Source organism: Myxocyprinus asiaticus, chromosome 35 (genome assembly GCF_019703515.2).
Source record: "Myxocyprinus asiaticus isolate MX2 ecotype Aquarium Trade chromosome 35, UBuf_Myxa_2, whole genome shotgun sequence".
Classification (NCBI taxonomy): Eukaryota; Metazoa; Chordata; class Actinopteri; order Cypriniformes; family Catostomidae; genus Myxocyprinus; species Myxocyprinus asiaticus.
Window position 1 is genome coordinate 6,486,050 of NC_059378.1, and position 24,545 is coordinate 6,510,594.

The 24,545-nt window shown below is 37.5% G+C and overlaps 1 protein-coding gene and 1 long non-coding RNA gene across 4 annotated transcripts in view; one reads left to right on the forward strand and one right to left on the reverse strand.

The window, feature by feature from the left end:
* LOC127426167 (fibulin-2-like) overlaps positions 1–21,783 on the reverse strand; it is an 88,541-nt gene extending 66,758 nt beyond the window's left edge. For 2 of the 3 annotated variants that reach the window (XM_051672770.1, XM_051672768.1), the window contains exon 1: positions 18,000–19,935. In XM_051672770.1, coding sequence (XP_051528730.1) covers positions 18,000–19,755 — 1,756 coding nt within the window. In that variant the 5' untranslated portion in view covers positions 19,756–19,935. Of the gene's footprint in view, positions 1–17,999; positions 19,936–21,696 lie in introns of those variants that run through there. The other variant, XM_051672769.1, reaches the window with a different exon arrangement.
* Positions 3,641–5,264, forward strand: LOC127426250 (uncharacterized). The gene is made up of 3 exons (XR_007894759.1): positions 3,641–3,778; positions 4,312–4,366; positions 4,896–5,264. It is a non-coding gene; the product is annotated as an uncharacterized LOC127426250 (long non-coding RNA).
* Positions 21,784–24,545: the final 2,762 nt, after the last annotated feature.

Consider the following 24,545-nt stretch of genomic DNA (forward strand, 5'->3'; position numbering starts at 1 on the left):
GCACCCTTGGCCCCGCCCGCTGGCGCACAGTTCAAGTCAAGAGAGCAGGCCTTCCATGGCTAACTATTCCTAAAATAACTCCTAAGAGGACCCATCTGAAATTTTGAATATATTCATGCACTAGACAGACATCTTTGACCGCCTGATACATATCTTGTGCTGCTTTTAAAAGATTCGGTGTCAAGTTACAACTCTGAAAGGGAGAAGCAATTCTCTTTCATTCAGCTGCTGCCTGTGCTGCTTTGAGCACAAACACGTCATGGACGCGTTCTTTCGCCCATCTGCGCTATTTTTTATTGTTGGTGTATGTAAACACAGGACATCTTTGACGATGGACGTCTTTGACTATGGACGTCTTCGACCGTTTCGGTGTGTTTCCGCCGATGTGCGCCTCAATGCGCCTTCAGTATGTATGTGTGTCACTTCACCATTCTTTGGACTATGTATGTGTGTTTTGTTTTCGGCTTGTTATTGAAGGAGGGGGCAGTTAAAAACACTTAAAAAATTTAAGTAAACTATTCATGAATATTTCAAATGTCATGACTGTTTGATAGATTATGCTGCTGAGTGTTACAGTTGTGTGTGAGATGAACATTTTAATACTCTGATGCAATGTGTTGGATGTGTGTTATGTGTAAACCCTGAAATTTTTTTATAATGTTCTTCTGATTGAGTTTGCTGAATTTGAGGGGCTGCATGATGTTAGCCAATCAGAACAGTGGGTGTTTACGTTGAAGTTTTAAGGAGGTGCTTAGGCCTAAACTGAGCGTTTCAGACAGAGGGCCAAAAACAGGGTGGAAAATAATCATATATGACTAAATTGTGACTATTTTGATGCAAATAAAACTTTCATAACATTATCAGTTGACCTCAGGGAATATAATAAAATGATAAAAAATAGCACTTCATGACCCCTTTAATGCAAATCTAAAACCATGATATCTTCTGGACATCCATTTGTTTCCAATCATTATAATAACTGGCCTGTTAGTAATGGAAAATGACACATTAATCTTTCACCTTATAGCCATTCTCTAACTCTCTAACAGTGTGAATTCCTCTCCATCTATTACTCCCTAGTTATTCTGGTATTACTCTAGCCCATGAACAGAAATGAAATTCATATCTGGCCAAAAACCTTTTTTGTTAATAAAAATACATTTTACCAACTGAATTCATCGGTTAAAGGCATAAAATCAAGTAATTATGCGCAAAAGTAATCATGAAGCATTCAAGTAATAATTTAAGAGTCTTTATAGGGATTGTTTACCCAAAAATGAAAATTCTGTCATCGTTTGCTCACCCTCACTCATTCTAAACCTGTATGACACAATTAAATGATGCTGACGCTGTTCTTAATTCCATACAATAAAAGTGAATGGTGACTGAGGCTTTTTATTTCAGTCATAATTTTTGCCTTTTGACTAAAATGTCCATTATATTTAGTCTATATTTCATCATGTCATTTTCATTAGTTTTAATCAATTTGACTAAAATGGCATAGAATTTAAGTCGACAAAATCATTTGTTGACGATAATGTGCAAAGTTACAAAAGACATGCATCAAACTATAACAGACCAAACTTTAACCAAATATTCTGAAAAATATATACTTACAATTATTTAAACATAGATTAAACATATTAAACATTCATTTTTAATATCTAAGATTAAACAACATTAGAAAACTGTCCTGAAAACCTTAGCTCTTGATAGCTTATAATCATATCACTGAAGTATTGGCTACTTTTTAGAAATTACTCTTTTGTAAATTCCTCACATTTAGACAGTTTCGGATATTGCATTCTTTTCCATATCCTCTTTGTTATCGCTAACAAAATAAAAAATAAAAAAACCTTCATCAACAAACAGTTTGGTCAGTAATTTCACTGATGAGATTAACACAGTTTAATTCTGCCCAACATCTCGTTTTGTGTTTCACAGAGGACAGCAAGCTATTTGGGTTTGGAACATACACCTGAACATTTTTCATTAATATTTGTGTTCAAGTTTGACTGCATTTTGACAGTCTCTGTTCATGTTAACTCTCGACTGTGAGTGTAAAATTATGCTCAACAGCACTCGACCACATTTACATGCACTTAAGTAAACGGTTTATTCCAGGTTTTTGCGGAAAGTGGCGTACTGAAACATCATGTAAACAAGAACGCCGTTTAAGGGATTAAGAGAAAATGGTTAAACACCCAGGTTTCTCCTGCAGAACGTGGCTTATGTAATGATAATAATAATAATTAATAATAATTCCTTACATTTATATAGCACTTTTCTAGGCACTCAAAGCGCTTTACATAGTATAGGGGGTAATCTCCTCAAACACCACCAGTGTGCAGCATCCACCTGGATGATGTGACGGCAGCCATAGTGCACCAGAACGCTTACCACACACTAGTTATTGGTGGAGAGGAGAGTAGTTATGTAGCCAATTCAGGAATGAGGATTATTGGGAGACCATGATAAATAAGGGCCAATGGGGGGAATTTGGCCAGGACACCGGGGTTATAGCCCTACTCTTTACGAGAAGTGCCTTGGAACGTCAGTTTAACGTCTCATGCAAAAGACAGTGCTTTTTTTTTTTTTTTTTTTACAGTATAGTGTCCACGTCACTATACTGGGGCATTAGGACCCACACAGACTACAGGGTGAGCACCCCCTGCTGCCCTCCCTAATACCACTTCCAGCAGCAACCTTAGTTTTCCCCAGGAGGTCACCCATCCAGGTTCTGGCCAGGCTCAACCCTGCTTAGCTTTAGTGGGCAACTAGGTGAGAGCTGCAGGGTGATATGGCTGCTAATTAAAAAGTGGTCATGTAAACACATGAGCGGTGTTGTAACAGGTTTTTGAAGAGTGTGCATGTGCTTGAACAGACCGGATAACAGACGTCATGGGATGGAGCCCAAGTCAACAAAGTGGAAATAATTCAACATTTCTGAGGGTACAGTGGGAAAAGCACATGCACTCTAAACTATACCCATTTATACAGACCAGTGTCAAATATCGATGGTCCCTCACGTTCACATACCGTATATGCGCTCGTACAATGGGGGAATCCCAGAGTTTTACGTAAGAGGGAAACCCCACTATTGCAGCGCAATTTCACTGCAGGTTGTGATAGAAAGTTAAGAAAACGAACACAGCAACAACTCTGGAAATAAAGCGAAGCAACGTGGAAAAAGAATAGTGAAGTCTTCCTCGAATACCATGTTTGCTATTTACAGAAATGTTGTGGGAAAATTTACTGACCGAGCCGCATGTATACGGGAGTAAAGAGTGAGCTGCTTATATAGTGTGTGTAAACAGGAATGCTACTTTCTCACAATACATCACTTTCTCGCAATAAGCTGCTTTCTGGTGTCCATGAAAACATAGTCACTATTAATATTAAATTCAGCATCAACTCCTCCTTTTAAATTACACAAGACGCCCTTTTCTAAGTGTACTAAAGCGTTCAAAACAGATGCATAGTGCACTTCCCAAAACAATGAACTCCCAGGCTTTGTTGTTTATAAAGTCTCTTTGTTAACTAATCTAATCTCTCGCTGTGACTTGCATCCTCATCCTGTTCTCTGGCCTACATTAAGTCATTTGCATCTAGTAATCTATCACTCTCAGGCACACATCAACAAAGCCTGTGCGTACAAAGAAACATCCAGGAAAGAGGCTGAGGTGAAGCCAGCATGTGTAAGAGTCTTGAGTTTCTAATAATATGAAGTTGCGGAGGAATTAGTCTGGAGTCCCGCATTCCAGCACTTGCATTTCAGGTCAAGTAATTTCCTATTCTGCTAAGCGATATCACTACTAACGTAACACAAACATTTTTGCACACTGCCCAGTGATAAACTTTATTTAAAGAATTAACAAAATTAACAAATTAAAACTAATACAGAACTGCTTAGACTGATCTTTTAGGTTGTGCAAAATAGACCCTCTGATGTTTAGCCACTACAAATCATATCTTTAAAAATGTAAAACTAGATTTTAACATTTTGAGAAAAAAATGACTGGTGGTTGCCTGTGCAAAAGTGGCTGCCACAGTGCTAGGGTGTTTTGAATCGTTGCCAGAGCGTTGCTATATTGTTGTTAGGATGTTCTAAGTGGTTGCTAGGGCATTGCTACTGTAGTTGGTTTCTAGGGTGTTCTAGTTCACTTGCTTAAAAAAGTAATGTCATTTTAAATCCGTTGTCACACGCATTTTAAATGTCATAATGTCGTTATGGTTTATACTGTATACACAATTTATTAATACATTTTTTTATTTATTTTTTTTATTTACTTTTTCAATTTTCCTGAAAAGATGCGGGCGAAGAATTCATCAATGTTTACATGAAACCTACACTACTGCTTAAATGGTAAGTTCCACTGCGACAACCTCATATATTGTGACAACATACCCCACTACTGATGCAGGTTGTCACAAAAGGATACAGTTGAACTGTATCTTTTTTACTGGGCAATAACGGCAAAACTGATTATTAACTATTTTGTAGCCAAGACTTCAAGGTATGTGGCTATGCAACCTGAGAAATATTCACTGGAATAAAAAGTGTGAAAACTAGCTTCGGTCTCACCTATAGCAAACAGCAGACAAAATTAGTTGTATGTGACTGTAAAGACAGACAATGACATTAACTGGTTTATGTTTCAGCAGATGGAATGTCATTTTGACCTCAGTATCATAATCAGAAATCTTTTACCAATTATCTCTATTTTATCAATTATGCTATTCTGTTCACTACAATTGTACAGAGCGGTTATCTGAGTTACTGTAGCCTTTCTGTCAGCTCAAACCAGTCTGGACATTCTCCATTGACCTCTCTCATCAACAAGGTGTTTCCGTCCGCAGAACTGCCACTCACTGGATGTTTTTTGTTTTCCCAGGAGATCAGCAGTTACAGAAATACTCAAACCAGCCCATCTGGCACCAACAATGATGCACGGTTGAAATCACTGAGATCAAATTTTTTCCCCCATTCTGATGGTTGATGTGAACATTAACTGAAGCTCCTGACCCATATCTGCATGATATTATGCATTGCACTCCTACAACACGATTTAATTAACAACTACTTGTTAACTCAGATATAGAATGCGGTTCTCACTCCCGTAATTTCTGAACTGTGTGTGTACAGAACAGGATTAAGCACTCAAAGTTGAATAGACAACCATATTTATCCTGCAGTGTGTAAGTGGCCAGAGAGACTCCTTACAAGACAATGTGCAATGCTCTTGTGTAGACTAGTGTAAAACACACATTCAAATCCTATGTTTGTTTACTGATTGTGATGGATAAATCTTTGCTGAGAGTGGCATTGTTCCACATTGGGAAAGATTCCTATCTTAATTGCTCTTGAAAATAAAAGTGTGCAATCAACTCTCTTGTGCAAAAAAACCTTGATTTCTTATGGCATTTAAAGAACTCAATGAGTGATTTCCAGATATGATATTCAACACAGACCTTTTACTCACTACTACCAAACTAACAATAGTTGCTAATGGCTAGTAGTGATGCTCTGGTTTATGGACTACATGCACAAAAGGCCAGGGTGAAGTGAAAAGTGGCTACAAAGCTATGATTAGAATTTAGCAGTGCGATACTGCAGATATTGTTGGCTTTTTTATTACGAATTGCTTATGTTCCTCTTTGGATAAAAGCATCTGCTAAGTGTCCAAATGTAAATGTAAAACCAGAAACAAAGGGAGGAAAGCACCAAGCATGCCCATTTGTCTTACTGCGTTCAAAGATAAGCCAAAAGACTTTAATAAAGCAAAAGTGCCACTGACCTACAAGTCAAACTTTGGTGTGTATGTGCTTGAAATTGGCATAAAAAAAATTCACCATAGAAAAAGTCATTCCTCGACTGTGGCATTATTCACCCCTCAAAAATCTCATATGGGGTTTGTATTGTAAATGCCCTGCTTCAGAGGCTGTCTTGAATTCATTTCCTTCAGAAAGAGTCATGGCTGCTTTTCTACTCGGTCTGTCAGCTTAGAAAAGAGAATTACTGCTACAGCTCACATTTTTTTAGCAAGAGGTGCAGAGAGAATAAAAGGGCAATTTCTCAAGGACAGTAAAACATTGAGGCACTCTGGCAGAAGTCACACACATAATTATATTTCCTACGACATTGTCTCAAAGAGTAATGGGCGTCTATTTTCAAAAGCAGAAGCACATGTTTGGTCAATTTTCATATGTTGGTGGATAGATGTCCACTTGAAACAAGAACATTTGATTGAGACCTTCATTAAAGAACGTAAACTTACAGATGGTCTTTGGTATTTGCAAGGTTTTTTGAAGCATTGTGGGCCCACGGGAATAGAGAAACCACTTTTACTGAGAAAGCAGCACCCAGTCGGTAGGTTTCAAGAGGCAATAACTGGATTTTTTCAACCATTTTGTGAAATGATGTATTCTGACTGTGACTTTAAATGCTCCAGTCAAACTAGGCATAAGGACAGGGTTTAATAGGGCATATAATATTTCACAAGGCTCTGAATTTTCTGTTTTCTCCATTTCATGTCATCACTTTTTTTGTATGTATATACTGTATATACTGGTCAAAATTTTGAAACACTTACTCATTCTTCATTATAATTGTTTTTTTTTTTTTTTTTTTTTTTTTTCACATTTTAGAATAATAGTAAAGTCATCAAAACTATAGAATAACATAAATGGAACTATGGGAATTATGTTGCGGCTAACCAAAATCCAAAATAAATCAAAACTGTGTTATATTTTGGCATCTTCAAAGTAGTCACCCTTCGCCTAGATTTTGCAGACATGTACTCTTGACATTTTCTCAACCAACTTCTTGAGGTATCACCCTGGGATGCTTTTTAAACAGTATTGAAGGAGTTCCCATCTATGCTGGGCACTTACTGGCTGCTTTTCTTTATTATTTGGTCCAAGTCATCCATTTCAAAAACTTTTTTTTTTTCAATTAAATTTTAGTTTTATAATGAAATAAATTAATATGGTGGCACAATTATATTTTTTTCTACAAAACTAATTTCAAACATTTAAGCATACACCTTCAGATCAAAAGATTTTTAAGATCATGAGAAACATTTCAGTCAAGTGTTTCAAAAGTTTTGACCAGTAGAGTGTATATATATATATACACACACACACACACACACACACACACACACACACACACAGTATATACAGTATATTACAATTACAAAGAATATTCAGCTTGTAATTTTACTAAAACTATGTGCTGTCATGTGATTGCTTTATGTGCGCTTGCCAGTCAGTTTTCGGATGGCTTAAAGACCTTATTGAATCAAAACGGGATTTTTGTGGCTTTTAGTCCATGTCTGTTAGCTTTGAAGCCATCTATATGCCAGTGTACTCCAAAAGTGGACTGAATTAAATTTAAGCAGATATACACATTTAAAATCCAATCTTTCAGGAAAACAGCCCAAAAATATTGATGACTCATGTTGCACTCAAGGGTGTAAACTAAGATTTGTCCAATAAAATGCTTTCTAGAATGAGAATGCCTCTTCCCTTAATGCCACCTCCCTCCAACTAGGAATCAAAAGACTACAGTATAAGCTATAAAAAAAAAGGCACAATCCCTTCAATATGTCCCACCCAAAATTCCTGTTTCAATAGGAAATACATCAACACAGGACAGCTAACAATGGAGCCCCAGAGGACAGGGAGGGAATCTATTTTCTGAAATAGTTCTCTCACAAAACGTTTTATGTTCCCTCGCAATATTTTACGTCCCTTCAATATAAGTTTTACATTCTCTCTAGTGGTCGACCGGTATATTGCCAAGGCCAATAAATCGAGAAGGGTCTGTCTGCATCCTGCAAGATTACTACAAAACACGCCCACTACAAGTTACGCCCCCTCCAAATAACCAACGAAATCCTTAAGTCTTGGAACAGTTGGATGCCACATTCATACACTGTTTGTTGTGTTATTTGGAGTCCTGCAGCAACCCTACACATTCACCTATCCATAATTCTAAACCTAACCATAATCACAAAGATTTAAAAAATGAAAAGTTTGTAAAATCATTAAATATACAGCAAATTAAATGTAATTTTGAATGCAATCATACCTCCGTATCACTAGGTGGCAACAGTGAAGAGAAATGTGATGAAAATGAAGAGAAGAAGCTTGCAGTATGCTAAGCTAATAGGCTAACTGATTAGCTTGTAAGATAACTGGAGAAAACAGAAAAGATACATGTTTATTTTATCATTTATATATATATATATTGTATTGTTGTACAAGCAAAAATTGTACAAACACCTTCAGGAATTCAGTAAAGAGCACTTTCACAAAATATCATATTAAACAATTAAGTTCAGTTTACCATTTATATCTTCGGTTTAATAATATATGTGACATATAATTTAAAAGTTATTCTTTTGTCATATTAAAGAGTTAAGAGAATATGAATCATACTGCAATTGCATAGGATTTTAAAAGATCTTGTAGCCAACAGCATCGCTTTATGATCCAAGGGGGGTCGTTACATGTAGTGGGAGTGTTGTGAAGTGGCTGTCCTTGCAGAAGCAGACAGATACACTTGAATAAATCGGCCGATATTTGGTATTTATTAATTATCACATCGGCCGATAAATTTTCCTATTTGGCTGATTAGTTTATGCCATGACAGCACCGAGAATGACCTGCATGCACATGAAGGTGTCTTCTAAGACATATAAATGACAGTTCAATCACAGTTCGTTGTTGTTAGTGCCATCGTGTTACCACAATAATAGACCATTGTGCAACACAGTCTCATTTAAATGGACCCGCATATCAGAGACACATACGTATGAGCTCATGATGTTAAAGTGCTCGCAGAACTGGATCAAAACTGTGTCCCTCTGACTCACAAATGTTTCATGATGGTCAGTCAGTGACATTCCAAGCAGGCGATCTAGACCGAGTAAACTGGAAGCAGTCAGTTTGATGCTCACATTGGATCCACACAAGAGTGACAGAGAAATTTCAAAGTAAAAGCACTTCATGTGTGCTACACTGTAAACCTAAAGAAATTAGCAGAACTCAAAAAATGTATGGTAATCAGTTAAATACATTTTTTTAAGCCAATAACTCTAAATTCAAGTTAGTAGAACTTACAGATTTTGTACTACACATACATGCTGATGGCACTAACTTGAAATTTAATTATTTGGCTGAACTTAAAATTTCCATGTAATCTCAACTAATTCAATGAGGTTCACTCTCCTTGAAGTATTTAATAAACCCAACTAATTAGAATGTTAAATTAAAATAATCTCTTTCCGTTATAAACTAGCTAGTACATTAGATTTACGTTAATTGTAAACACTATACTTTGATTACCATGGTAATTATCAATGAGTAAAGCATTTAAGAATATTCTTTACTTGTACCTGTCCTCAACCTAAGCTTAAGCACCACTATTCACAATAATGGCAACCCCAAAACTACAATGTAATGGTAACTCTTCTAAGACCCCGTTTCCACCTGGTATTAAGATGCGTTTCAGGTGATCTGATCGCACGTGTTCAGGTGAGACACATTGCGGTTTACACCTGGTTACTTACAAAAACCACATACGAATGTAGTCAAAACGCATGTGTCCAGATCGCATTTGAGGTGCAAACGCTAATTAGCGTTTGCTCCTCAAATGCGATCTGGTCACTTGCGTTTTTTGACCACATTTGTATGTGTTTTTTTTGTAATCCGATCACAAAACTTTTAGACCCCGTTCAGACCTTTTAGACCTGTATTTAGGACTGACCACATGTGATTGGGTCACCAGAAACGCATCTTAATACCAGATGGAAACATTTTGTGATTGAATTACAGAAACCACACATGAAAGTGGTCAAAAATTCATGTGACCACTTCGCATTTGAGGTGTAAACGCTAATTCGTCCTGTACGCGTACCGGCAGCAGTGAAGTGGCACCCCTCAACTGTCAATCAACCGCTGTGCTAAAACATGAGTTTAAACTTTGCCATTTACGAGTGGCTTTAAAACGAAGTAACCGTCCGATCTGAACATTTTAAAAAGCGGATACATCACGAAAGCTTCACAGATCTTCTTTAGTGTGTCTGATATCAACACAGATGACAAGCACGAACACCTGAAGCCCATTTAATACAGGCAATCCATTAAAATAACAGATAATTCTGCTTGACATGTTGCGTTTGTGCTTGCATTAAATTTCCACTGCGCCAGGGGTTTTTTTCGCACTTTTTTTTTGTCTTTTCTGACTTTGTTGTGCTCTAATACAGTATCATGCAGTAACAAACTGACATAGTGATTGATGTATGTCATCATGAAACAGAAACCCTCTCCTCCAAATCTGAACACAAGTGGTCACAGGAGACCCATTTAAGTAACCAGGTGTAAACAGCCATGTGTCTCACCTGACCACATGTGATCGGATCACCCGAGATGCATCTTTATACCAGGTGGAAACAAGGTCTAAATAAAACAAAACATTAAACACTAACAAGTTCCCAGCCCAAGGGAAGTCTGTAGTCCAGTATATTCACCCACAAGACTAGCAAAAGACGTGTACCACGTGAATGCTGAAAAAACAAATCCATTACATACAACAAAGGAAGTACAACTTCAAAGCCATATGTGCCAACTCGACAGGCATTTTGAACATTCTGAAAACACTGACGAGAGTTCAGACTTTATATGGGGACATAACACACCCTCAATCAAACTGTATTTCTCAACTCTTTCAGCCGAAACATGGGGAAAGAATGCCGGTTTGCTCCCAGCCCTTTCCAATATGAACAGAAAACAGCGAAAATCCTAGAGAGATAAATCTACTCCACAACAGACTCTGCTGCTCCTGTAATATTTATCACAAACAAGGAACGATCACACTGCACCCATGACTGACATCCATTGACTCATCTCAGTGTTGTCTTTTGTGTCATAACTCTATTGTGCTGTGCTGATATGTTTCAGATGGTGCCGGAATCTCTGTTGAACATTTAATCTCCAAGCTCTGCTCCATCAGAGTCCTCAGGAAAACAACACTATCTGTACATTGCTTTGAGTGCATCCATGATTGAAGATGATTGATCACCCGTGTCTGTGTTATCCACTACCTCTATCCCATTCAGCTGCAGCATGGTAGAATGAACAAGCATTTTTAAAGGACTGTGGATTTTCTTTGCTTATTTAAAAAATTAAAGATTCTGATCTACTTAAGACAAACTCTGAAGTTCATAACGCAAAGCTCCATCCCCAGTCCACGAAGGCATTGAGATCTCTACTGTTATATCTAATGCACTCTGATATCATATTCTGAATCTGAATTTGCATGCATTGGGGACAGTGAGATATTTTATTCACAGATGAATGTAAAATACAATCACCAGCAATTTACACTGAGCAGAATAAAGTCTTTGGTTGACAGGCAAGATTGGAATAAATGTGCATTTTTACAAAGTACAATGCATGAGGAGCTCTACCATGCCAGCTCTTTTACCACAAACTCATATTTTCAGGGATCCAGAGAGCATATATTAGCCACAATGATCTGTTTGTTCTATTCCATATGATTTGGATACAAACACGGAGGCCATTCATCTCAGAAATCGCTGAGATGAATCATCTCAGGCTCTATTTCTCCACATGGAATAAAATATTTCTGGCATCAGCTCTTGAACAAAGTGGCCAACATGATTAAATTGAACTATCAATCTTTCTAGTTTAAACATGTCTGATTTGTTAAAATCCAATAACATGCATTTTAATACTACAGTAATACATTATAAGCTGTGATGAGCAACATTTGTAGTGTTTTAGTATTTATTAAAGGCGAGTCCTTAAAGGAATATTCCGAGTTCAGTACAAGTTAAGCTCAGTCATGTTGATTGAGTACTTCTGCTCAATCGATTCCATTGTTGGTATCCTCTAAAAATGTTTATTACAACTAAAAATTAATTTTGACGTGTCCCTCGTTTTCTTAAAAAAAAATAACAAATAATAATATCTGGGTTACAGTGAGCCACTTACAATGGAAGTGAATAGGGCTAATCCGTAAACATTAAAAAAGTCACTGTTTCAAAAGTATAACCACAAGACGTAAAAAGAATGCGTGTTAACATGATTTTAGTGTGATACAATTGTTTACCTTTTCGGTGTAAAGTTATATCCAACTTGACATCTTCATTGCTATGATGATGTAATGGCGTAAACTCTAAAACAACCGTAAAAATTATGATTAAAACAACTTTACGGCTCACATGATGCACAAGTTGTTGTTTTGCTTTTCTCCCCAATTTGGAATCCCCAATTCCCAATGTGCTCTAAGTCCTCATTATGGGGTAGTGACTCGCCTCAATCCGAGTGGCGGAGGATGAATCTCAGTTGCCTCCGCGTCTGAGACCGTCAGTCCGTGCATCTTATCACGTGGCTTGTTGAGAACGTTACCGCAGAAACATAGCGCATTCACGTGCAACTCACCACGCGCCCCACCGAGAGCGAGAACCACATTATAGTGACCACGAGGAGGTTACCCCATGTGACTCTACCCTCCCTAGCAACTGGGCCAATTTGGTTGCTTAGGAGACCTGGCTGGAGTCACTCAGCACGCCCTGGATTCGAACTCGCGACTCCAGGGGTGGTAGTCATCGTCAATACTCGCTGAGCTACCCAGGACCACCGATGCACAAGTTTTAACAGAAGAAGTGCTTTTATATTATTATTATTAGATTCACATTTCTTCCTTTAAATCCTGCAAAAATCACCCCCCATTCACTTCCATTGTAAGCGCATCACTGTAACCTCGATTTGTGCTTTTTGGTTAAAGAAAATAAGGAGGAGACGAAATAAATTTTTGTGTTAATCAGCATTATGCCACAAATGCTGTTGATTGAGCTTAATTTGTATTGAACCCAGAATATTCCTTATGTTCTTCCTTATTCCTAATGTTGCTCATCACAGCTTATAATGTATTACTGTAGTATTAAAATGCATGTTATTGGATTTTAACAAATCAGACATGTTTAAACTAGAAAGATTGATAGTTCAATTTAATCATGTTGGCCACTTTGTTCAAGAGCTGATGCCAGAAATATTTTATTCCATGAGGAGAAACAGAGCCTGAGACGATTCATCTCAGCAATTTCTGAGATGAATGGCCTCCGTGTTTGTGTCCAAATCATATGGAATTGAACAAACAGATCACTGTGGCTAATGTATGCTCTCAGGATCCCTGTAAACACGAGTTTGTGGTAAGAGTTGGTTATTTTGCCTAAATGCATAGTAGAGTTTAAAACAACAAACATTGCGTGTTGGTCTTTTTCAGCATGGAGCGTCATAGTATGCCACAATATTTATTTAATATTATTTAAGCGACACAAAAGCAAGCATACATTATATGCCTGATTTATTCTCTCTCTTCATGGCAGGCAACATGTTTAATACATATTATGTACCTAAATATTACATACTTTTATGAACTTGTTTTAATGCTTTAATAACTTAATAAATACTTTTGGATCCATTAATTGCATTTGCTTATTAATGAAATGTACAGTTATTTCAGAAATGAAGGAATATTTTCTCAGTACAATAGCATTTTGGATTTGTACTCACAAAACAACACAGACACTCCAGCGCAGAACTATAAATGCTAACCAACACGTTGGCCAGTACGCGGAGCATACGACATAGGTTCGACGGAGAAGCAGAAACCATCCTTAAGGCTAACATTCTGCCTAACATCTTTTGTGTTCCACTGAAGAAAGTAATACTGGTTTGGAACAACATGAAAAAGAATTTTCGTTTTTGGGTAAACTGTCCCTTTAAGTGGATGTACGTTACTTTTATACACCTCTGGCAAAGAAATCACCATCTTGACTTCATTATATATTTTAAAGGATCAAATCAATATGGATCTCAGCACACTTAATTCACAATCTTATAGCATGTTCAATAAAAGATAAAAAAACAAATTCACGGATAACAGTGTTGCTGTGTGAGGCTAGAAATGTGACAAAACAAACAAATATGGGTATAAACATAAATGTAGACTCTACTTCCTGCAATAAGTGTCAACCTTGAGGTTAAAAATAAATCTCTTGAGTGCCGTCCTTATCATTATCTCAGTGTGGCTCTGACTCTCTTTAAGTCTTAATGGGAACAGAGCCTAGATGCATTTGAATGAGGTGAATGCAGATATCATTTATTAACATATCATTTATTATTTATTTTCAGTGCCTAAAGTTAGAAGTTTCTCTCAGTTTTGAACATTTCAAAAGTGCGAACATGGGCTCCTCTGAATTAAGCTGGAACCTCATTAAGTACTCTCCTTAAATAACAGCCTTGGTTCAGAACTTATCAATAACGTTCACAACAGACAGTCCATGAGCAAGCATATGTGTGTTTAACTTGTCCATCGTGTGTTTTAAATGTTAAAAAATTCATACATAGTGGCATCTTGGATTTTGCCTAAGCTTTTGCTTTTAAAGCAGTTTTGGAAATCTTTCCATCACTTTTTTTCCACCACAAAATCTGCATCCGTCTTTTGATTCCAGATAACAAGTCTCCCATAAAACTTATCGCACATACCAGACAATCATAATTGGCGGGTGTGATGCATCTTGCAAAAGAACCAGTTTAGATCACTACCTCTGACTTTAAATTCAATGCACATGTTGGTAATATTGGTGTCTGCAAAACCTGCCAAACGTATTATCAGTACAGTATGCCTCCACTTTCCCTGATTATCGCACTCATGCAATGCCGACAGGCAAACTGTTGAGAGCTCCAAGTGTTTCTATCCGGTGAGAGCTGTTTATTTTGAGCAATGGCCAACTGGCATTCTGCAAGATAACTAATTCCTCTGCTTATCTAACTAATTGTGCAATGTTGCCTTTTGGTTGAAGTAGCCTTGTCACAATGATCTGGACCGACCTCTCCAGTCTAAGACTTCACTCTTAGTATTATCAGGAAAGACACTTAACTTAGAGAATTTTTTTTAGTTAATGTCTTGGTCATACAAAAATAGAGGTTCATTAATCTTATGGAAATATGCTGCTGACCATGCATAAACAATGAAAGCTCACACAAGACAAAATGGTGTGACTTGGCCGCTATATAGTAACTAAACAATGAGAAATGATAACAGAATGAGTTATTAGATCTTATGCAAAGGGATACATTTATCAACCTTATGCAAACAACAGTTTTAGAAAAAAGAGTTTTGCATTTGGCAACAGAATGATCGTTCATTCAACTTCTATTTGGATGAATCTTGTGAAAACAAAGCCAGGTCACATTTCACCCCAAAATCAAAGAAAAGCAATTAGAAATTATAGATAATTATGCTTTATTTCAGGACCATTAAGATGTTTTGCATTGCGACATTATTTTCATGACAATTACACACATTTCTCCCCAAATTCCCATTAACAAAATGTGTCCAGATGTTTTACTAGGCAGTGGTCTGCCTAATTTTTTGTAATTCTAATTATTCTGAATGGTAATTCTCATTATGTTCTCATATACTGTAATGAATGGAACATAATAATGAATATGGGCAGGGGTATGTGTGCATTTGTCACGAAAATAATGTCACAACTAATGTTCCCTCTAATTTTTGTTCTTTCTGAACAGACCCTTTTTCTATTGGGTGGAACCTTTGGCAACCTGAGCAAATAAAATATGTATTTTTTTAGGCTATTACTGTAAATAACAATGGCATGTTACCTTCAAGTATTCCTCAATGAAGTTAGGATTGCTTCAGGTTTTTAATTACTCAGGTAAATGTCATAATAATAAATAATTAAACTAAGAACTTTGCAGTAAAAAACAAAGAAATAAATTAAAAGTGAGTTGTTTTCTTTTTAATATTGTTGTTTGATTAAAAGGCTATTAAAAAACATAATAGAAAGGTTGCATTTAAACAGCAAAGACTGAAGCACAGATCCGATATTTTGACACATACGTCGCCTACCTGATTTTTGAAGTTGCATCTGTATGCATTAACGCAAGACTTAACCAACTGTGGCATTATGACCATGAAACATATTTGAGTAAACACATTACAGCATACACAGCATTTTGCTGCTTATTTCCACCTTGTTTCCAATATTTATCACAGCTTCAGCATCATACCGAAAATTGAATCAATGGACATGGTTTTCCAACACCCATTTTAGTCTGCAATCAATGTGGATATTTAAGTGCATGGCTGCGAATGTGAGCAGTTTAGAGGGAACAACGGAAAAAATCTTTAAGAGATAGTTCACCCAAAAATGAAAATTCTCTCATTATTTACACACCCTCATGCCATCCTAGATGTGTATGACTGCTGAACACAATTAAACATTTTTAGATGAATATCTCAGCTCTGTAGTTCCATACAATACAAGAGAATGGTGGCCAGAACTTTGAAGGTCCAAAAAGCACATAGATAAATGAAATCCATACGACTCCATTGGTTAAATACATTTCTTGAGGACCGGTATGATTCGTGTAGGTGAGAAACAGAAGAATATTTAAGTCCTTTTGAACTATAAATCTGATTTCACCAGCCCTCCTACGAGAGTTCATTCACGAGAGTTCTTTTTCTGTTTTTTGCCAATTTGCTTCCTTCATGCATATCGCCATCTACTGGGCTATTGTGCAAATATGATTTATTTTTTCATTTCCTTTGCTTTATCCTTCCCTTTTTTCTCTCTCCCTCCTCCTAGTAGGTGGCGATATGCATGAAGAATGTGAATTGGCAAAAAACACTTACGATGTAGAACTCGGTCCTCTCGTGAATGCGCATTGCTGGAGAAAGTGGAGATTTATAGTACAAAATTACTTAAATATTGATCTGTTTGTTACCCACACCTATTATTACCACTGGAATCTTATGTATTACTTTAATGGATTTGTCTTTATAGGCCACCATTCACGTGCATTGAAAGGACTACAGAGCTATATTCTTCTAAAAAACCTTTTATTTGTGTTCTGTAGAAGAAAGAAAGTCACAAACATCTGGAATGGCATGCAGAATGAGTAAATGATGAGTGAATTTTCATTTTTGGGTGAACTATCCCTTTAATGGTCTTGCTGTATCAATAGAAAAAATATAATTTCTTATTTCTTTCTTTTGATTATCTTTTGAGTAAATATGTTCTTTACAGGTTTTGTGAGATTCACATTCACCATTACATTGTGTGGGATATATTTTCCATTTTAACTAATATTTTGTCTGACCTCACCACTCATGAGTCTTGTATTGTTGAAGTCGTTGATGTTATAGAACATATGAAGTCACGTATCGTTACCTAGGTGCCTTATTCAAAGGCCCAATTAAATATTTCACAGTTCCAGTACAAGTCAAGATGAATTACGCAGAAAAAACCTACAAAAACCTTTAGTTCAAAGTCACAAGCCATTTTCCACTCAATGGTGTGTTTATAGTATAGCTAGCAATGTTTTCCGCTAATTGAAAAACACAAGGGTGTTAGGTGGTGTCCGCGTGAATATGATGACTGAGCAGAGAGGATGTACCCAGCGGGAGCAATGTTTGGTTTTGCGATCCAGACGGCCCCCCTGAGTTGAATATTTATGCTCCAGCTCACAATTCCTGGGACTAGCGAGAGGCTTTTACCACTTACGTGCTGAAATCAAACATGACAGCAAACAGTTTTCTTAAGCGCTGCGTGATACCAGAAATACTTTAATTGGTAACCTGCCATGTGAGCTATGAAAACAAGTCACCGTAGACATCTCAAGAGAGGACTGTTTGTTTTGTCTTGTCGTACAGCAGGGCACAGGACCCACTGTATTCCTCGGCAATGTATCACCGTCATCTTTACACAGCTGCGATCGTCTTTGGCAGTTTGCCAAGTACTCAGAATAAGGGTTAGTGGTACCTGGTGAATGTCAGCTATAAATCACATTAGTATTAATTATGCACTCAAGCTCTTCAACAACAGTTCAGCACTCAAAACACAGATTAAATGACAAACGATTGCTTGTTAACTCACCCTCCTCCATCCTGGAATGAGAGCCGAGGGTGTTGTCTGCCTCTTCCTCCTCTCTGAAGTTAAACAAACTGTGGGACTGTTTGTTAGGAGGTGGGCTGGTTGGACTAAACTTGACAGTAGAGAGCAACTGCCACTCATGTTTCCCGTCAAGCTTGGTATTGTTTTCTTCAAAGGACTGCACATGTTCTGCTGCAGGTTTTCTGTGTTCTACATGATGTTGTTTATGGTCTACAGAAGGTTCTCTGTGGTCCTCTAAAGGTGTTGGTAAAGTTTCGCTGGGGTCAATACCTGACACAGTCACACTTTGCTCAACAGGACCTGGACTGCTCAGGAGACTTTCATTCTCATCAACGTCGATTGGTGGAATGCCATCATCGCTTGCAGTTTCATTTAAAATGGCTACTTCATCCTTTGACGTGCTTTCCTCTTGTTTGGAGCTGTCTGTTTCCACTGTATTGGGGAGAAGTATATTAATCGAACTCTTTGATACGCTATTCCAAGCGGTGTGCCATGAAGCTGTGGTTTCCTCAACAGTCATTGGAGAGTCTGTAGCCACTTCACTGTATGTAGTGTCTTCCAGTGAATAAACAATATCCCCATCAGTAGTTTCTGTAGGATATGCAAGCAGCTCATTATCAATATTGCTGTCCATGTCAGTTAAAGCCTCCTGACTTAAGTTGTCTTTGTACAGACTAAAGCTCTGGGTCTCTGTGGCATCTTTGTGATTGGAGAATCCCACTCTGTTTGTAGTTTCCACAGGGTGGATGAATTGTTCTAGGTCTGTTTTAAATTTCAGAGGGCTGAATAGCTCTTTATTTGGTTTGTCTTTATGAATGCCAATTTTCATCCTGTCTGTATCATCTTTATGGAAGGGAAGCTCTGGCCTGTCTGTTGTGGATTTACGAAAACCAAACATCTCCCTTAGTTCTTGTTTGGCTCCCCTGTGGAAGGCCTGGTGGGGGGTTAAAGTGATGGATGACTCAGTAGGAAAGGCAAAATCACGCAGAGATGGATCTAAAGAATCAGTGGGTGGATAATCATAGTCTTCTACATCCTCGACCTCCTCACCCACTTGGCTCGGGCGCAGCTTTAAAGAACGATTTCCATCACTGTGCAAAGCGGGAAGGTGTTTTGTAAAGGCACCCCTAGAACCTTGATGGTTAAAAATGTGCTGTATGGGGTCTCTGTAGCGCCTCTCTGGTGTGCTTTCTTCAGTTGTTGTTTCGAGCATAGGCTTCAGAACGCTACTTGGGTCACAGTTCGGAATTGGATAGCACATTAGGTTCCCGCCATCATTCGGGCAGTGGCAGACTTGGCAGGGGTCAATTTGGAAAGAGTGTCCTGCTTCATACTTCTGCTCCTCGTGAACGCATCCAACGCGCTCACACTGAATGCACCCGTCTGCCGGTTCTGTCAATTGGATGCAGTTAGCTGGAATCTCAGGGCATGGAATAAAATGGCACCTGATCCTTCCTCCGCCCTGCGGGCAGGAGCATTCGGTGCTTCCAAAATCCACAAAGTACGACTCGCCCTCTGGAACCTTACCATTTCTGAAGCCAGCACTGATGCAGTCATAATACTGGTAGCCCTCGCACATGCAGCCTGTTTGCACGCAGGTGGCGCAACATGCACCAGTGTCCAAGACCTCTTCGATGCAGTTGTTCAGTACAGGACAATTCACGCCAGTGCAATCCCTTTGACAAAGACAGCCACTTATACTCAGCAAAAGGACCAAGTTCAAGAGGCCACTGGCCATTTTAACTTGGTACCTGGTGTTCAATGCAGCTGGAGAAAGTATCCGGTACACTCTATGCTCTTCAGACCCAAATAGTCACCTCTCCTCTCATGAACTGCAAACAGTCAGTGAAACCTTGGAGGACAAAGGGAGAGTCAAGTTAGAAAGTGCTCTGAAAATTTCCTGTGGAGCTCTTCCAGCCAGCCCAAAGTCACTGTGTAAAAGCCAACATCTGGCTTCATAGTTGAGCTCACTCTCTTAAGACCATCCCACATTTGAAAATCACAGGGTTGTCCAAGCCTGATCTCATGAGCAAGTTCCCCCTTAATCATGAAGCACCATTCATCCTCATTACCATAAAGTGAAAGACATACGACAAGCAGAGCAGTGTATTATTTCAGCAGCATTAGAGTTGTCATAAAGCAATTATGCTCCATTTGATGGGACTTCTAAAGCTTAACCACACCATCCGATTTCTCTATTATTTTTTATTGTTTTTTTCTGATTCGTTTGACATTTATGGGACAACTGTGATTTTCTTTGCTCCGCATTTCAGTTAGTACAGGACTATAATGAAGCAAGTCATACTGAACTCTTATTCGCAGATGGCAAAGCCAACTGAGATTAACTTAATTTGAGCCATTCAGTCGAGACACAAAACCACTTTTGTAGTTGATGAGGTGTTTTGTGGGTTAAACACAGAAGGGATTTGAAATAATTCAACAAAGCTGTGTTTCTCTGTAGTAGTGATGACTACAGCATAGACTGTGTTCTGTTGCTTCAAGTGTTGTGAGTCATTTGCATTGAATCGATTTCTTTCAGCAGCTGAGACACGTTCCCTTTACTTTGGAAAACTTATGGAGTCCTGAACGTTCAGATTTCATAGAAAATGAAAGGAACTGCTTTATTGATTCCCAAAAAAACATAATTTGCCATAATATCTAAAAGACAAAGCAAAATACTTTGTTTCTACTACACAGCAAATTGCCATTTGGAAGTCAACAATATTAGTTGTGTAACTCATTGCTTTTATAGTTGTTTAAAGCAATTCCGGTTTACGGCATTATGTCAACATGGCAATGCAGTTGTAAAATTGGATATAACTTTACACAGATAAGGTTAGTAAATGATTTTACTATACTAAAATCATGTAAACACGCATATTGTTTGTCTTGTGGCTATACTTTTGGAAAAGTATTTTACTTTCAAAAACTGGCCCCAATTCACTTCCATTGTAAGTGCCTCACTGTAACCCAGATTTTTTTATTTTTTTATTTTTTTTATTTTATTTTTTTTATATTTAGAAAAGGAGGCGCAAGTCAAACTTAATTTTTGTTGTAATCAACATCATGCCACAAATACTGTCGATTGATCTTAACTTGTACTGAACCTGGAATATTACTTTAAGACAATCACCACACGCAGGTTTTTCACAAGAATCGATTTTTCAAAATACATTTGAAAATTATTATGTTAACCGTAGTTTCCGTCAAAATATAGCCTAATCAGTTATTGTTTTTACAATAAAAAAGATTAACTTGGTATTAGCAAACCGTTTTTTTAAAAAAATGGCACGGACTGAAAGGGATCCCATATAAATATTAATAATAAATAATAATAATAATAATAATAATAATAAGTTTCCTGGTTTTACAGTAGTAACTGAGGTAAATGTGGAGTTTTGACGGAAATTGTGGTCACCATAGTACATTTTCGTAAGAACTGTCAGAGACAACAAGGCGTCAGTATGAAAGAGATCTCAAGCGCGCGTTCAAACAGCAGCGCGAGCTCCCTTTCAATTTTACCTGTCCCCTTGCACACACAAAAAAAGTTATATAAACAATATGCAGGCGTCGGTGTTGTAACTTTTATAGTATTCCACTGCAACATAAAACTTGCTTTTGGTCATTTTTATGAGCTTCGAATTTAGTGCACGTGATGAGCATTGTTTTGCTGACTTACCTCGCTTTAGTCATTTTCTTTCGTCCGTCCATACATTAGAAGTTCCAGCGAACTAGCCTTACCAAGCCTACATAGTGCAGCTTAAACTGCCTTGAGAATTGTAAAGGGGAGGGACAAAGTTGAAGACCTCTATACCTACAGTAGTACATTGTAGCCTCTGGAATCCATCCATTCAGTCTGAATATGAGATGCACAAATCCTGCTGTATTTGCACTTGAAAGCAACACTCCATCAATGATCAATTATGTTATTATGAGAATAAAATTATCTGCCTAGGCCATCTATTAATAGGCATGTGTTAATAATATTCCTCTTATAGCAACTATATCTTGTGACACTTTACAAGTTGTAAGTACTAATTAATCACAATAACAATATATAATTGCATGCAGCTCTTCAAACTAATGATATATTAAAATAGATGTAGTCCATAATATTACTAAATACTAATATTAGGCAGGAAATCCATGTCTTGATCTTGACCTTACCTGGTGACCTCCCAAAATGCATCAGTGAGTAAATTAATACCTTCCTTACAAAAAAATGTAATTAAAACTGTTAACAAGGTTTAACATAATGCCCATATGGCATTCATTTAATTCATAAGATTCAATTTTATTCCCAGTCCCAGCAATCTTAGCATTAAACTTAAATACAGTAAATACAGGCTGCGGCTCTTGCTCATCTCAAATAAAAGATACATTCAACCTCAGACACAGCTGTGAAACTCTGTTGGGTTTTCCCAACCCATGTGTGAAATTCTTAACATCACAAACAGATCAAACTCGGGAAATTTCTTTACAACATCTTTTGTTTATCTTGTTAAATTGTTTCTCGTGCTCTCAGGTTCTTCCCTTCAAAGCCAAGTCGGATTTGGGGCTTGAAATCGACACCATGACAAACTTTTCTTATGTCCCCTACGCTGTTTTAAAGTACCTTACATGTACCTCCCCAGAGCAGGGTGCATCCTTGTTTAAACAAGGACCTTGTGCCAACATCGTCACCCAAGTTGTTGAATGTCTTACAACATTAGACACTTGTTTAGACTCAAGAAAGTGAGAATTGGACTCTTTTACATTTAGAATGGAAATGCATTTTTCCTTACCATGCATGTCCTAATTTTGTTCACTGTTCAGGGTGTTTGATAACATTTTAGCACTATATGTTGAACTATGTTGCACTAATACATACATAACATACAGATATGTTGAACAATTCAGTCTCCACAATTGTAATAGTTTACAGTCAGTACTGCTCTGCATATCTAGGAATTTTTTAATGGGACAGTTCAACCCAAAAAGGATCATTCTGTCATAATTTCTTTCTTCTATGGAACACAAAAGATGTTAGTCAGAATGTTAGCCTCAGTCACCATTCACTTTCATTTAGTCTTTTTTCCATCCAATGAAAGTGAATGGTGACTGAGGCTAACATTCTCCCTAAGGTCATACAGTTTTGGAACAACATCACAATGAAAGGTGCAACGAAGATGTACTATTGCTCAAATTCCTCATATAACTTAGTGATGTATGTGTGAGTATGTGTGCATGTGTGTTTCTTAAGACAAAAGCCCCATAGTAATCCATAAAAGTTCAAATTCCATTCAATTTTGCCATGACCGAAGTCCTAAAAATGTAGTGCAGGATGAAGAAAGAAACAGTGTTCCCGCAAACAGAGAATATGAGGTGCTATCAAACATATGTCTAAACTCTTGTGTTTACAACTCAGCACAAAACGCAGCAGGATAATTACATCTGACATCCTGGAAATGGTTTACTTTTACAAAGACATCCAGAAAAAATTACTCTTGATTCATTTAACACAAAGCAGGAATTATTTTCAGAAATATAAAAGTAGCTGTGAAAAAGATTGGTAAACATGAACCTGATATTCCATAGAGAATATTATGGATTTAATGTTATATAAAAGCATACAAAAACAATACATTGAAAAACTAAATATAATAGTTTAAACCACTCTTTCCACCGGTTAAAGCCAGCTAAAACATTTAGTTTTACACTTATACTGAAACAACCATGTCTTTTATCTGTATGGTTTCGTAAATTTGTCACTTGGTAGGAATTTCAGTGGTGGAATTTTTCTCTTTGTTGGCTTTGAATGTGCTAAATGATCTTGCTCGTGCAATGACCTGTTCAGGATTCTGACCCAGGGCTCCAATGAGGCCCCTCTAATGACCTAGCTTTAGGACAGCAGAGCAGTCTGTCTGCTGCAAAGATAAATGAGCTTTACTCTGATCCTTGTAACTGATACTTCTCTTTCCAGGTCTACACATCTTCAGCAGCGTACAGAGCAGGGAGATGAGACAGTGAAATTAACATACTTTCAAATGCATTTAGATGCTCTGTTTTGATTTGCTCAACTGGAGCAAGAAAAGGTCCTCCGTTAAATGTGCATTAGCAGGATTAATTCTTGAAGCAAATGTGTCGAAATGCAAAGCTGTTTGTAATGAGCAGCTACAAAGGCTGGAGCTGTCTGTTCATTTTGAGACATTCAGTGCAATGACATTTAGAAACAAGTGTGCGAGTTTGTTTTGTTTGTTGCCCAATGGATTTGGCCCTATTTAGTTTTTTATGCACTTTTCTGGTCTTATTTTTAATAATAATAAAAAAGAAAATACTGTATATATTTGTTATCTTTTATCAAAATATATAATAACTTCCTCTGCCTTTTAAACAAATGACAATTTGAAGCCACTCCCCTCCAAACACCTGGCGCTAAAAATCTCATTTGAGATTCAATCAATTCCAAATGGATAAAATTGTGCCCTGCTTTTGAAACTGGTCTGTGCTAACCGAAATTCGAATCACTGCCCCCAGTGGTCGAAGCTG